The sequence below is a fragment of the Acomys russatus genome, chromosome 15 (assembly GCF_903995435.1).
Source record: "Acomys russatus chromosome 15, mAcoRus1.1, whole genome shotgun sequence".
Taxonomy (NCBI): domain Eukaryota; kingdom Metazoa; phylum Chordata; class Mammalia; order Rodentia; family Muridae; genus Acomys; species Acomys russatus.
Window position 1 is genome coordinate 60,879,342 of NC_067151.1, and position 14,518 is coordinate 60,893,859.

The following is a 14,518-nucleotide window of genomic DNA, read 5'->3' on the forward strand; positions in this document are numbered from 1 at the left end:
AGTAAGCCAGTGGGGCTGTGGGTGGGCGGGGCCCGGCCTGGAGGCCCAGAGCCCTCCGCTCATCCTCCCCACCCCTCGCCCACTTCTTTCTGCAGCTCCCACTGTCGCTGGGGTCTAAAGCTGGCTCCGAGGATAGCCTAGGGCGGGACCAGGATGGAAAACCGAGTTATCTCCAGTCGCCTGGTGAGACAGCGGCCTGCTCCCCGAGCAGGCTTCTCCCTCCCTCTACTGGCAGCTCTCTGAAGCACAGTTGATATTCTTAAAAATTTTGTTAGCATAGAAAGAAACAGATTTCATTGTGAAATTTTGACATATATATTATACTTTGTTCTTATTTGTGTACACACACACACACACACACACACACACACACACACACACACACACACACACACACACACACACACACACACACACACACACACACACACACCACACACACACACACACACACACACACACACACACACACACACACACACACACACACACACCACACACACACACTCCTCTTCTCCCTCTTGCCAATCCTCTCCCTTAACTCCATTAGCTTGGGAGATGCTAAAACACTTCCAGGTGTGTCTGGGAGGGGGCGCCATCCAAGAGGCTGGGAGCTAGATGTAGTCCTGGCTGTCCTGGAACTCACAGAGATCCTGTCTATGGATGTCTCATTGGTTAAGAGCAGTTGCTGGCCAGATGGTGATGACGCATGCCTTTAATCTCAGCACTCAGAAGGCAGAGGCAGGTGGATCTCTGTGAGTTCGAAGCCAGCCTGGTCTACAAAGAGAGTCCAGGACAACAGGGCTCTGTGTAACAGAGAAGCTCTGTCTTAAAAAAAAAAAAAAAAAAGCAGTTGCTGTTCTTCCAGAAGACCTCGGTTTGATTCCCAGCATGCACATGGTGACTCACAACCATCTGTAATTCCTGTTTCAGGGAATCTAATGCCTTCTTCTGGTCTCTTTGGACAGCAGGCATGCATATAGTTCTCTCTTCTCTCTCTTCTCTTTCTCTCTCTCTCTCTCTCTCTTTCTCTCTCTCTCTCTCTCTCTCTCGTGTGTGTATGAAAAAAGAACAAAGTATAATGATGTTTTTGTGTCAAAATCTCACAATGAAACCCATTTGTTTGTATACTAACAAATAAAGAGATCGGCTGGGTTGGAGCAATTAAGAGCGATGGCTGGCCTTCCTGCATTTTATTCCCAGCACCCCATATGGCCACTGTCTCACAACTATCTGAGCCTCAAATTCCAGGGCTGTTTTGCCTTCTCCTGTCCCATGATGTCACTCTTGGCACCCTTCAGACTTTTTTGGGCACTTTGGGGGTATAAAAAAGTCCTGACAGTGCTTTAGCATGTGCAAGCCTTAGTGTCACAAGTGCAAAGAACAAACAAACAAACGCCCTTAGTCTCCAGTCCCACACAGAAGCAGTTTCACAAGAGCTAGGTGTAGCGTGCACACTTATAATTCCAGCAGCAGGGAGGCTGAGGCAGGAGGATGGCGAGTTAGAGGTTAGTTTGTCTCAAAATTAAAACAAATAAAAGAAAGCCCTTCAGGGAGGCCTGGAAACTTCTCTGAGGTTGTTCATCCAAGTTAGGATGCGGTTTCTATGATACACACCATGACTTAAAGCAACTTGGAAAGGAAAGGGTTTATTTTACCCTGTAACTCCCAGGTCACACTCCATCACAGAGGGAAGTGAGGGCAGAAATCCAAAGCAGGAACTGAGGCAGGGGTCATGGGTCATGGAGGACCACTGCTTACTGGCTTGCTCCCCATGGCTTCCCTTTCATGAGAATTTTGGTTTCTTAACAACACACACACACGCGCGCGCGCACACACACACACACACGCACACACACACACACAGAAATATTATGGGAGTATGTTCTCATTTTAATCTCAGGTGTGGGGAGATGGGGCTGCGTCCTGGCAGCTGACTGTGATTGGGCCTGTGCTCTGGCAGAGGTATAATTTTTTTCGGCTGTAGATAGTTTCTGAGATTGTCTGATGTTTGGAATTCTGGGGGTTTCTCAGAGGCTATATAAATGCTAGGGCCCCAAGAACCATGGCGGGTTGTTGGTTGCTGTTGTTCAGGGTTTGTCAAGTAGTCAGGCACAAAGAAAAAACAACAAGAAGAAGAAATTATATTTCCTGATGGTGAAGATCAAAGTTGCCCCAAGGAGCTCTGTTGTAGTAAATGTAAGAATATCTAATAAGGCTTATTATAAAATTAGTCTATAATTATTACAACGGTAATATCTAACCCGGTATCATAATCAAAACAGACATGGAAACCTGTTGTATTTTAGAATAAGCCTTATTTTACCTGGGGCTGGGCAGATATTAAGCCCCTAAACTACCTCCCGTTATCTCCCAGCCCCTGCCATCTGCTTTAATTTTTATTTATTTATTTATTTATTTATTTTTGTTTTGTTTTTTCTGTGCAGCCCTGGCTGTCCTGGACTCACTTTGTAGACCAGGCTGGCCTCGAACCCACAGCAACCCGCCTGCCTCTGCCTCCCAAGAGCTGGGGTTAAAGGTGTGCACCACCACGGCCCGGCTAATCATTTTTATCTGGGCTACTTCCCATCCATGACCCCAAAATCCCTGCTTACCCTGGTCATCCGCGCCGCTTCTTTCCATGTGGAACCTCAGAGTTCCTCCTCCTGGCCCTCCCGGCTCTTTCCTCTCCCATGGCGGATCTGCTCTTCTTCTTCCTCCAGTGCCAGTCTCCTACCCAAGGTCCTTCTCCCACAGCAGCCACACCTCCTCACTCCGCCCTACCCAGGTGTGTGGGCATTTATTCAGCCAATCAGGGAGGCAAGATTAAACAGCAATACTTGGGGTACATGACAGTAAGAATCTGAAGGGGGGCAAGCAATGAACAAATACAAAGCACCAGACCATGCCCCAACAGAGCTGGGTGCCCCCAATCAGCAGGAAGTAGTCTAATGGTGATGTTGCCCCTTTCCTATCTATTCTTTTTTATTTTTTTCTCTATCTAGTGTTAGGGGGTTGAAAGGGTGGAAGAAAAGGGGGAAAGAAAAAAGAACCCACAAAGTAGCAAACAATGTCTACAGTGGCTCACTCAGTTTGTGTTTTTATTCAGCCTAGGATTACCTGCTCAGGGGTGGCACTGCCATCTGTGGATTGTGTCCTCCCACATTAATTGTTAATAAAGAAAATGTCAACCAAGGCCAGGCATGTAATCCTAGCATTTGGGAGGCAGAGGCAGGAGGATCTCTGTGAGTTCGAGGCCAGACTGGTCTACAAAGTGAGCCCAGGACAGCCAAGGCTACAAGAGAAACCCTGTCTTGAAAAAATCTGAACCAACACAAAGAAAAAACAAACAAACAAACAAACAAAGAAGAAAGCCATTTTCTAATGTAAGATTAGAGCTGGCTTGTGGTCTCCTACAACTTTTTCACTAGAGCTCCTGGTCTCTCTCCTCCACTTTACTTCCCTTTCTTTTGCTATTGACTTAAAAACTAAAGCAAAATTTCACCTTTGTCTCTATTAAATACCATGAAGTTAAAAAGAAAAAAAAAAGATTTATTATTATGTATACAGTGCTCTACCTGCATGTAGGTCTGCAGGCCAGAAGAAGGCATCAGATCACATTATAGATGGTTGTGAGCCACCATGTGGTTGCTGGGAATTGAACTCATGACCTGTGGAAGAGCAGTCAGTGCTCTTAACCGCGGAGCCATCTCTCCAGCCCATACCGGTGAGTTGTTTTGTTTTTCCCCGAGAAAGGGTTTCCCTGTGTAGCCTTGGCTGTCCTAGATTCACTTTTGTAGCCCAGGCTAGCCTGGAACTCACAGCAATCTGCCTTCCTCTGCTTCCTGAGTGCTGGGATTAAAGGTGTGCGCCACCACGCCCGGCTAAACTCTTGTATAATAGGGAAAAACAAACAAAACAAAACAGAAAACCCAATGCTTTATTTTACCAATAAAGAATCAGAAATAAGATACTGGGATGAAAACCTGGTAGCTCAGAGAGGCAGAGAAAACACCCAGCTGACCTTCCTACTCAGCTCATGTCCCAACGGAAAAGGCCCAAAAGTCTCAGTAGCTCAGCTGACAGCCCAGGAGAAGATAAAAACAAAAACAAAAACCCAAAACAACAACAACAAAACCCAAGGCTAAAGGCTTGCCAGCTCAAAGCCCAAGAAGCCAAAGGCCAAGGAGCTGAGGAGCTCAAGAGTGAGAGCTAAAGCTAAAAGCCAAAAGCTGAAAGCCCAAGAGCCCTCCTACTTCTCCGTGCTGTCTTAAATACCCCTCAACCCCTCAACTCAAAGAAGTCCCTCTTATTCTTTAATCCCTGTCAGCTGGCTTCTTGCCATGCTTCTTTTTTTTTTTTTTTTTTTTTTTTTTTTTGGGGTTTTCGAGACAGGGTTTCTCTGTGTAGCCTTGGTCGAACTCACAGCGATCTGCCTGCCTCTGCCTCCCAAGTGCTGGGATTAAAGGCGTGTGCCACCACGCCCGGCTTGCCATGCTTCTTGACCTAGTGTTAACTTTATTAAATCCTGTGTACAGAAAGCTCTTGGATTAAAGGTATGTGTTAGGGTGGAGACACACCATAGTCACCTGTTTACAATAAACAGAAAGTTCTTGGGTTATAAGTGTGTGTTAGGGCTGAGTCACATGAAACAAGAAGCAGGTTTTTACAATTCACAATCTCAGTGATCACAATGGGATCAAATATCCTGTGACAGTATACTCAAGCCAACAACTCAAACAGCTATTTTTAAATTATATCTATTATTGTGTGTGTACAGACAGGTGCCTTCGTGCCACAGTATGCCATGGGAGGACAACTTATGGAAGTCAGTTCTTGCTCGCCTCACTATGTGGGTCCTAAATATGATGGCAGGGAACAGGGCAGCAGGCCGGCCGGCATGGCATTGGAGCAGTAGCTGAGGGCTCACATCTCAATCCACCAGCCCGACCGAGAGGAGCTACCTCAATTTCTCTCAAAGCACGCCCGTGACAACCTCCTCCAACAAGGTCATAATTCCTAGTCCTCCTCAAACAGGCCCATCAACTGAGGACCAAGCATTCAAACATTTGAGCCTAAGGGGCCCTTGTAATAAATTCGCAGCTTTCTTTCTTTCTTCGCCAGACTTCATTGTTAGCCACCAGGGGGCTCCCCTGAGAGCCGCGATAACTTCCTAACCGAGTAAATGACAAGAGTCCTAAGACCGACAAACAAGAAAATTTTTCTTGAGAGCCTATGACGTCCTCTGCCACTCCTTTTCCTGATGCGGGGGCAATAGGATGTCCCTATGCGGGCAGGAACGGGGCATTGTGTCTGTTAACACCAGCCAGCGCAGGGGCGCTGGCACATGCCTTTAATCCCAGCATTGGGGAGGCTAAGGCAGGAGGAGCTCTATGATTTCGAGACCAGTCTGATCTACACAGGGAGACAGACCAACTTTTTATTTTTGTTTTTGTTTTTTTGAGACGGGTTTTCTCTGTGTTGCCTTGGCTGTCCTGGACTTGCTTTGTAGCCCAGGCTGGCCTCGAATTTACAGCGATCCCCCTGCCTCTGCCTCCCGAGTGCTGGGATTAAAGGCATGAGCCACCACGCCCCGGCTAGACCAACTTTTACAAAAAGGGGTGGGGGTTACTGTCCAGGCTGGCCTCAGTCCCACCTCTGTCCCCAGAGCACTGAGAGGCCTCTTCCAGGACCAGTGGGTTCTTCCTGCTTCGGGCAGGGGGTGCGGGGTGCGGTGCGGATATTTACTGTTTTACACAAAACATTTCATTGTCCGTCCCCGTCCCCCGTCCCCCGCAACAGTTCATGAAGTTTCCAACACCAAGCCATTTTACAGATGAGCTTAGTCTTTGAGGATTTGAGTAAGGGTGTGTAGAGAAAGGAGGTCTGCAAGCCCCAGTTCTGTGCATCTTAGGGTGTTTAGGGGCATCTGGCTATTCCTCAAGCTTCCCACAGAAAATCACCGGCATCCGACAGGATCCCCCCAGGGCCGGGATCCCCCTTTGGTTCTACTCTTCTGCTCCTGGATGAAGCAGGGACCCCGGCTACATGTTGCACTAGACCCTAAAGGGTTAAGGCCGAGGTACCGCCCCTTTTCCGCCCGGCTGGCGGGAGTATGAATACCCTCGCTCCAGCTCCCTGCTGGAGTCCTCCGCTTCCGCTGGGTCACTGTCGTCGCTACTCTTTTTCTCTCCCCCTCCCCCCCCCCTTTAAAAGCTCCAAGGGCCACTCCCTTCTCCTTCTCCAGTACTCCAGGTCCGCCCGCCTTCGGGTGCCAGACCAGCGACATGGAGGGTTGCGTCGGGGAGGAATCTTTCCAGATGTGGGAGCTCAATCGACGTCTGGAAGCCTACCTGACCCGGGTCAAGACGCTAGAGGAGCAGAACCAGCTGCTCAGCGCCGAGCTTGGGGGACTCCGGGCGCAGTCCGGGGACACCTCCTGGCGGGCCCGAGCCGACGACGAGCTGGCAGCCCTGCGGGTCCTCGTCGATCAGCGCTGGCGGGAGAAGCACGCGGCTGAAGTGCAGCGCGACAACCTTGCAGAGGAGCTGGAGGGCGTGGCGGGCCGGTGCCAGCAGGTGCGGCTCGCCCGCGAGCGGACCTGCGAGGAGGCCGCCTGCAGCCGCCGCGCCCTCGAAGCAGAGAAGAGCGCGCGGGGCTGGCTGAGCGCCCAGGCGGCCGAGCTAGAGCGCGAGTTAGAGGCTCTGCGAGCCGCGCACGACGAAGAGCGCGCGCACCTGAACGCTCAGGCGGTCTGTGCGGCGCGCCGGTCCCCCGCGCCGCCCCGCGGACCCCCTGCACGGGCCCCCGAAGTGGAGGAGCTGGCCAAGAGGCTAGGCGAAGCGTGGCGCGGAGCGGTGCGCGACTACCAGGAGCGCGTGGCTCACATGGAGAGCTCGCTGGGCCAGGCCCGTGAGCAGCTGGGCCAAGCCGTGCGGGGCGCTCGGGAGGGTCGCCTAGAGCTGCAGCAGCTGCAGGCTGAACGCGACAGCCTCCAGGGGCGCAGAGAGGCGCTGGAACAGAGATTAGAGGGCCGCTGGCAGGACCGGCTACAGGCCACTGAAAAGTTTCAGGTGAGGAGGGTCAAAGGCTCTAGGAAGTGCTTAGGGTGCCAAGAGACCTTCAGGAAAGGAGCGTGGGCAAGGGCAAGGGCAAGGGTAGCTGTACTCAGGAGCCTCTGCCCAGAGCATCCACAGGCTCCAGACTTTCCCAACCAGGCAGGGTGAATGGAATTCTGAGACACACAGCCCACTTGAAAGCACCGCAGCCCAAGCCTGCTGTAGCAGCTCCTCACTTTGAATGGCAACTTCCCTTTAGGGCCCTTCCGTATGCTGCTGTCAATCAGAAGGTGCCCAGCGCATGCTCCCTCTGTGCCAGACGGTCCCTAGCAACCATCCTGAAGGAGGGTGGGGTGAGCCACCACTGACCACCAGCCATCCATGGCCCCTCGGCTCCCTGGGGCACATTCCAGAGGCCTGGGGCACCCTCTCCCTCATACTGCACAGATGTGACCAACAGCTGAGAAAACAGCCTCTGGCCTGGCCCAGACAGAAGTCCCCAAGGTGGCCACCTCCCCACTCTTTTTAGAAAAAGAGTCCAGAAAAAAATGCAAAGCGTAGGATCCCAGCCTGCTATGGGGAGCTGGGGACAGTGGTGGCTCAGCTGCTCTCCTGCCAAGCCGCCTCTTGATAAATTGAAGGAAATAAATAAAGGAAAATAGCTTTTTCCTTCTGTTTCCACTTTACGCCCCTCCCCCGCCCCTTTCCTCTCTGTAACCCATCTCCTCTCCTTTCCCCATCCCCCCCACCCCCCGTGGGTGCTGGCGTCTCAACATGTGCTACCATTTAATCCGCATCCTCAAGGGAAGGCTGGTCTAGGATAGGCCTGGAGTGTTCCCTGTGGTGGTGTCGGGGATCCAGTCCAGTGCTCTGGGCAGACAGGGCCGAGGTAGAGGAACTGGAGGCTGCCATACAAAGAAGTGAACAGAAGGGAGGGAGGGTCAGGGGCCCAGAGCAAGGCCCCTCCCACTCACTCCTCTGACTTGCTTTGCAGCTGGCTGTGGAAGCCCTGGAACAGGAGAAACAGGGCCTACAGGGCCAGATTGCTCAGATCCTGGAAGGTGGGCAGCAGCTGGCACACCTCAAGATGTCCCTTAGTCTGGAGGTGGCTACGTACAGGTACACAGAGGAACGCAACAGGGGCTGACTCCTTGGCTGAAGGGCCCAGGAACTTGGCTCTCGGTACTTTCTGTGACTCCCAGCCGTCGGTCGGGTCGCCCTGTGAAAATATTTCTTTTATTTATGTGTATTTGTGGATAGACCACATGTGTACAGGTGTCCTAAGAGGTTGGAAGAGGGCGTTGGGTCCTCAGCAGCTGGAGTTAACTGGCGCTTGCTTGCAACATTGGTGCTGTGAGCCAAACCCCTGTTCTCTGCCAGAGCAGCAAGCACTCTTAACCATTGAACCATCTGCCCAGTCCTCAGATTCACTTACAACTTTTAATTAATTGTTAACTAATTAATTAATTTGTCTATAACGGAGGCTTATGAATCCCAGTGATGAAACAGGTTTTCTGGCTTGGCTGCAGGTACTTTTACCCACCGGGCCACCTCACTGGCCACCTCACTTCAGGTGTCAGTTTTACACCTAAACTTCCACCTGAGCCTACCGGCTCCCTCTTAAGTTCAGGACCAGAAGAGGTGGTAATGCTTAGAGAGAGAGATCGGGCCTCAGGGAGGGAGCCCGAGGGTACAGGCACCTGCATCAGACTACTCTTGAAGGCAAGGCAGGCAACTTCCAGTTTCTGTGCATACATCCTGGGGACACCTGGCTAGTCTCAGAAGAGACCATGCAGGTGGTGCCTGATCACACTCACCTGCCGCCTGACCTGGACCTCAGCTATGCCTAGAGTAAGAGCTAGTCTTGCCTAGCTCCCTGCCCCTTCTCTGGTTGCCTCAGGATACCAGATACCGCTGTGGTGGTATCTCCTGTGGGGAAAGGGCCCCAGCTGGAGTTCCGCTGCTGAGGGCTGAGGAAATCACTCCAGCGGATGGGGCCAGGGCAGGATGTCTCTCTTCTCCAGAATCCTAGGGCAAGGAGACAGGGCCCTGGGATGGTTGAGGAAAGGAGCTGCAGGAAAGCCAGTCTGGGAAGGACTGAATGCTGAAGGCAGGACGCTGCGAAAGGACAGGGAAAAAAAAGCTGTTTTCAGAACCACATGTGCTCAGAGGTCACGGACAGAAACTAGAGACTAGTTCAGAATCCCTTATGAATTGATTTCTCCTCAGTTCCATGGGGCTCAGTTCCCAGGCAGGGGCATGAATCTAAAGCCCTCTGCCCTGAAGGGTTTCGGATCCTAACTTGAGGGCCTTAACCCCAATCAACCCTCTGAGGAGAAGAGTCCAGGCAGTTCTGAGGAATGTACCCACTGGTGTTTGAGGTCTGAAAAGGAGTGGGGGTGGGGATGAGCTGAATTCATTTACTTTTGTCAGTCTACCAGCTCTGGGGGGCAAAGAAGGGAGCCATCCCCTGGGAACTGCCTGAGAATTCCCACTTCCCCTGAGGAGCACCCCCTTCTCAGCCCTCCAGATGGTGGTGTGGACAAAAGGCAGTAATTAGCATGAGAATCAGCCTCCCTCCCAGAGGATGAGGTCATCGGCCTTGGCCTTGGGTGGGGAGGCGGAGCCTGATCTGAGGAGCTTGATCTAAGTGTTAGCCTTTCTCTTGGCCCTGCGTCTGACTGTGGGAATCTGCATGTGGGGTCTCAAATATGGCTGTGACCAAGTATATGATATCTGTGGTGTATGAATGACTGTGTGCCTTTTATATGACAGTGGTCATAGTAAAGAGGGAGCCTACTGGGTCACGGACTTGCACCTCAGCTGGGGCTAACCCCATTTTCCCTCTCTCTACCAGGACTCTGCTAGAGGCTGAGAACTCCAGGTTGCAGACACCTGGCCGAAGTTCCCAGGCTTCCCGTGGCTTTCTGGGTAAGAGGCGGCGCTGACTCTACCCTTTCCCCTTCTCTGGGAAGATTATTCCCAAGCGACACTGGTCCAAGTCTTCACGCTCTCAGTCTAGTCAGACAAAATGGCTGGTGTACTCTGGCCAGTGTGAGGGAGCAAGCGAGCGAGGGCTGCTCTGTGTGAGGTCAGGATATACTCACTGTGTTTCTTACTCTGCCTTTCCAGACCCCAAGCTGAAGCTCCATTTCCTTGGGACACCAGAGGACCAGCACCTGGGATCTGTGCCCCCTGTCCTCAGCCTGACAGCCCTCCCTTCCCCTTTGCCTAATGCCCTTGAGACTCCTGTGGCAGCCTTTCTGAAGACCCAGGAATTCCTTCAGGCCCAAACCCCAACCTTGGCCAGCACTCCCATCTCACCCATGTCTGAGGCTCTCTGTCCTACAAATGCAGAGGCCAGAGCCCAGGGTGTCCCTGCTTCCCTGCTCCAGACACAGGGTGAGCGGCAGCAGTCTCCAGAGCCTCTCTGGGCTGAAGCCACAGTGCCCCTTTCTACTAGTGTCCTCCCAGATCTAGAGGAGCCTGGGGGCAAGCAGCCCAGCCACTTCCCTGAGGATCTGTCCTCCTTGGCCCCATCCCTCAACCCTCACCACCCTATTTTAGAGGCTAAAGATGGAGGGTCCAGCAAGTTGAGAGTATCTAGCACATTTCAGGAAGATGAAGGGCAAGCCTGGGAGCTGGTAGAGAAAGAAGCAGCCATAGAGGTAGAAAAAGAGAGCAGCTTAGGACAGGAGACACAAGAAGGTGGTCCGTATGCAGAAGAAATCCAGGATTCCCAGAGTCCTTTGCAAAAGGAAACCCTGGAGGCTGTAGGAGAGGAGCCACTGATATGTCAGGAAATCCAGAGCTGTGAGACACCAGTGAAAGAGAACTGCAATTCTCTGAGGTCTATAGAAGAGAACCTGGAAACACAAAAAAGTCCAGAAAAAGAAAAGCAAGCACTACTGAAGTCTTTAGAAGAAAAAGATGTAGAGGCAGAGCAAACTCAAGAAAGTGGGATTTCTGAACTATCTAAGCCTTTAGAAAAAGAAGACCCAAGAATCATGGATCAAGAATTAATGTCTCCTGAAGGTACACTAGAGACAGTTTCATTTCTAGGAAAGGAAAACCAAGAAGCAGTGGGGTTTTCCGAAGAGGGGCACTCAAAGTCATTGACTTTTAAAAATGAGAGCCAATATCCACTGGGATGTCCAGAAGCAGAGGGCCAGGGGTCCCTGAGGTCTCCAGAAGAGGAGGACCAGGAGGCATTTAGACTTCTGGAGAAAGAGAATCAGGAGCCACTAAGGTTAGAAGAAGCAGGAAACCAGATAATTGAGAGACTGGTAGAGCAAGAGGACCCGGAGTCCCTGAGGTCTCCAGAAGAGCAGGACCAGAGGACTGTGAAACCTCTAGAAAGAAAGAATCCAGAATCTCTCAGGTCTCTTGATGAAAACCAGGAGACGATTCTCCCACTAGAAAGCACAAACCAGAGGCCACTGAGATCTCTAGAAGAAGAAGAGGAAGAGCAGAGAACTGTGAAAGCTCTAGAGAAAGTGAGTCAGGACTCCCTCAGGTCTCCAAAAAAAGAGAGCATGGAGCCACTGAGGCCTCTAGAAGAAGATGACCAGGTGATTGAGAACTTGCTAGAAAAAGAGGCTCACGAGTCCCTGGGGTCTCTTGAAGATAGAAACATTGAGCCCATTAGAACACCAGAACACGAGGCCACAGATTCGCTGAGGTCTCTAGCAGAGGAGGACCAGAGGATTGTGAAACAGCTAGAAAAAGAAAACCCGGAGCTCCCGAGGTCTCTAGAAGAAGAAGAGCGGGTGACCAAGAGATCTCTAGATGGAGAGAACCAAGAACCACTGAGTTCTGTAGAAAAAAAGGACCAGATGATTGAGAACCTACTAGAAAAAGAGAGTCAGGACTCAGTGAGGTCTCTTGAAGGTGAGAGCCAGGCGACCTTTAGACCTCCGGGAAAAGAGACCCCAGAGTCCCTGAGACCTCTAGAAGGACAGGACCAAGAGATACAGAGACTTGAACAAGAGACTCAGCAGACACTGAGGGATGAAGGGGTTGACCAGGTGACAGTGAGCCTACCAAATAAGGTAGATCCAGAGTTACTGAAGCCTCTTGGAAAAGATGAGAATCCGGAGTCGCTGGTGTCACTGAAGGGCAGAAGCGTGGAGCCAGTGAGGCCTTCAGAAGCAGAGAACACAGAACCGAAGGATGCGCAAGATGGCCTGGAGATGACGAACTCTGCAGACGCCCACGAGCCACTGTGGTCTACGGAAGTGACCAGAGAGACAGTGAAACCTCTAGAAAATGAAATTCGGGGATCACTGGGGTATGTGGATGAGAACCAAGAGCCACTGAGACCCCTTGAAAGGGAGAATCAGGAACTGAGATCTCTGGGTAAGTGGGACCCAGAGACTGTGGAGTCTCCGGAAGGAACAGAGCAGAGCCAGCAGCACCTGGAAGAGGAAGGGTGCCTGGAGACAGAAGAGCACCAAGAATCGCCCAGGTCTCCGGAGCTGCCTGGGTCTGGAAATCAACAAAGGTGTGGGAATGTGGAGGAGAACGGAGCAGTGGGTCAGGACCCATCTCTGAGGAGGACAGGAGTGGAAAGTGAGGATGAGGCAGAGCTGTGTCTGGGTGGGCAAGGTGGGAAGGAAGAAGCTGCAGGGGAGAGGAAGTTGCAGCAGGATGTGGTCATGGGGGAGGCTTGGAGCCTGGAGAGTTCTGAGCCCAAGGAGCGGAGGGTTCCTGCCGAGGAAGGGAACAGAGAGGGGAATGCTGAGGACCTGGAGGGACAGCCAGAGCAGATGGGGACCCTGGAGGTCCCAGTTGCTCAGGGAATGCCTGAGGTGGCAGAGCAAGATGAGGATACAGCCCAAGCAGGTGAACAAGACTCCACAGAGGTGACCCTGGGGTTAGAGACTGCTGCTACCAGAGCAGGACTGGAAATGGAGCCGGAAATGGTAGGGCTAGGGGACCCAAGGCATGTCGCCAGCGAGGAGGAGGTCATTCACCCATCCCTGGGGGAGGAAAGTGTGAAGGCAAAGATAGCCCAAGGCTTGGAAGGGCCTGGAAAAGAACCAAAGGAAGCAGGTGCTCTGGAATCAGAGATCCTTGACTTGCCCAAGACTAACAGAGACGCTCTTGAACACAAGGGCAGCAAAGAGTCAGAGCATGTGGTGGGCTGGGGAGCAGAGGAGGCCTCAGCACAGTCCTCGGACCATGAAGGCAGCGAGGCCCCTCAGCCTAGGCCCCCAGAGACAGAGGAAGATGAGGGCGCACAGGCATCACCGACACCGCCTGGTCTCAAGGTCATGGAACTCCATTCACCCATCCCAATCCTGAAAGATGCCGAGGAGCTGCAGCCCCGGGGTGAGGGGACCCGGGAGGCAGGTTGGCAGCTAGAAGGGGGGTCTGACGCACTGGGAAGGGTAGATGATGAACAAGAGTTAGGTCTTGGGGAGATCCCTGAGGGCCTCCAGGATTGGGAGGAGAACAGAGAAGAAAGTGACGGTGGTGATTTAGGGGAGACCCTCCCTGATTCTACTCCCCTGGGCCTCTACCTGAGGTCCCCTGCCTCCCCAAAGTGGGACCTGGCCAGAGAGCAGAGGCTCTCCCCTCAAGGGGAGGCCAGGAATGAAGGCTGGGGGCCTGCTGTCCTGGCTGCCCAGGGCCTCAGCGACCCACCAGAGGAGGAGGAGGAGGAAGAGGAGGAGGAGGGAGAGCAAGGCCAGGACTCTGACTTGTCATCTGAGGAATTTGAGGACCTGGGCACTGAGGCCTCTCTTCTTCCAGGGTCTCCCAAAGGGGCGGCAGATCACCTGGGCCAGGTGCCCTCAGTACTGGAGCCTACATGCTGGGATCAGGGTGGGGAGTCTGACGGGTTTGCTGATGAGGAGAGTGGGGAGGAGGGGGAGGAAGAAGAGCAAGAGAGAGAGGCAGAGTCAGAGACTCAGTGGTGGGGGCCAGGGTCCTCTGGTGGAGGCTTCAAGGTCCAGGATATCACCCAAAGAGGGGACCTAGAACATGCCTCTGTGGGTGCCGGTGGTCCCTGGGATGATGGCTTGAGAGATGCTGTCACTAATGTCTCTGTGACTGCCCTGGAGTCTGTGTCTCAGGACAGTGCTGATCCTTCTGGGTCAGAGGGGTCTGAATCTGTTTCCTTGGAGGGAGAGGGTCAAGTACCCGACCATTTGGATGACCCCCAAGAGGTGACTGGCATGGTCCCAGGGGCAGGAGACACCCTTGATGTCAGTGGCCAGGGCCCCAACTCGGAGTCAGGGCACATGAATGGGAAGATAGAGGATGGCCTAGAACAGCCTGAGGGGCGGAGGGTTCTGGATGGGGACCAGGATCAAGGACTCCCTTTACAGGGACAGGAGGTAGTTACCCTAAAGGCCCCTTTGGTAGGGTCTCCTGTGCTCCCAGGCCCTAGTCAGTCCCTGGAGGGAGTAGACGGAGAGTCCTGGTCCTCAGGGGAAGACTAGAGAATGCTCCTC

The 14,518-nt window shown here is 52.6% G+C and overlaps 1 protein-coding gene across 1 annotated transcript; it reads left to right on the forward strand.

The window, feature by feature from the left end:
- Positions 1-6,243: 6,243 nt before the first annotated feature.
- Nes (nestin) lies at positions 6,244-14,518 on the forward strand. Its single transcript, XM_051157434.1, has 4 exons — positions 6,244-7,073; positions 8,053-8,177; positions 9,916-9,989; positions 10,191-14,518. The coding sequence occupies exons 1-4, from the start codon at positions 6,288-6,290 to the stop codon at positions 14,504-14,506; spliced, it is 5,301 nt and encodes a 1,766-aa protein (XP_051013391.1). The 5' UTR covers positions 6,244-6,287; the 3' UTR covers positions 14,507-14,518.

Excerpts from the sequence above, each read along its gene's own strand:
- Nes (XM_051157434.1), top strand. The coding sequence starts at position 6,288 with ATGGAGGGTTGCGTCGGGGAGGAATCTTTCCAGATGTGGGAGCTCAAT. Across the intron at positions 7,074-8,052 it reads AGGCCACTGAAAAGTTTCAG|CTGGCTGTGGAAGCCCTGGA; the intron begins GTGAGGAGGGTC and ends CTTGCTTTGCAG. Across the intron at positions 8,178-9,915 it reads CTGGAGGTGGCTACGTACAG|GACTCTGCTAGAGGCTGAGA; the intron begins GTACACAGAGGA and ends TCTCTCTACCAG.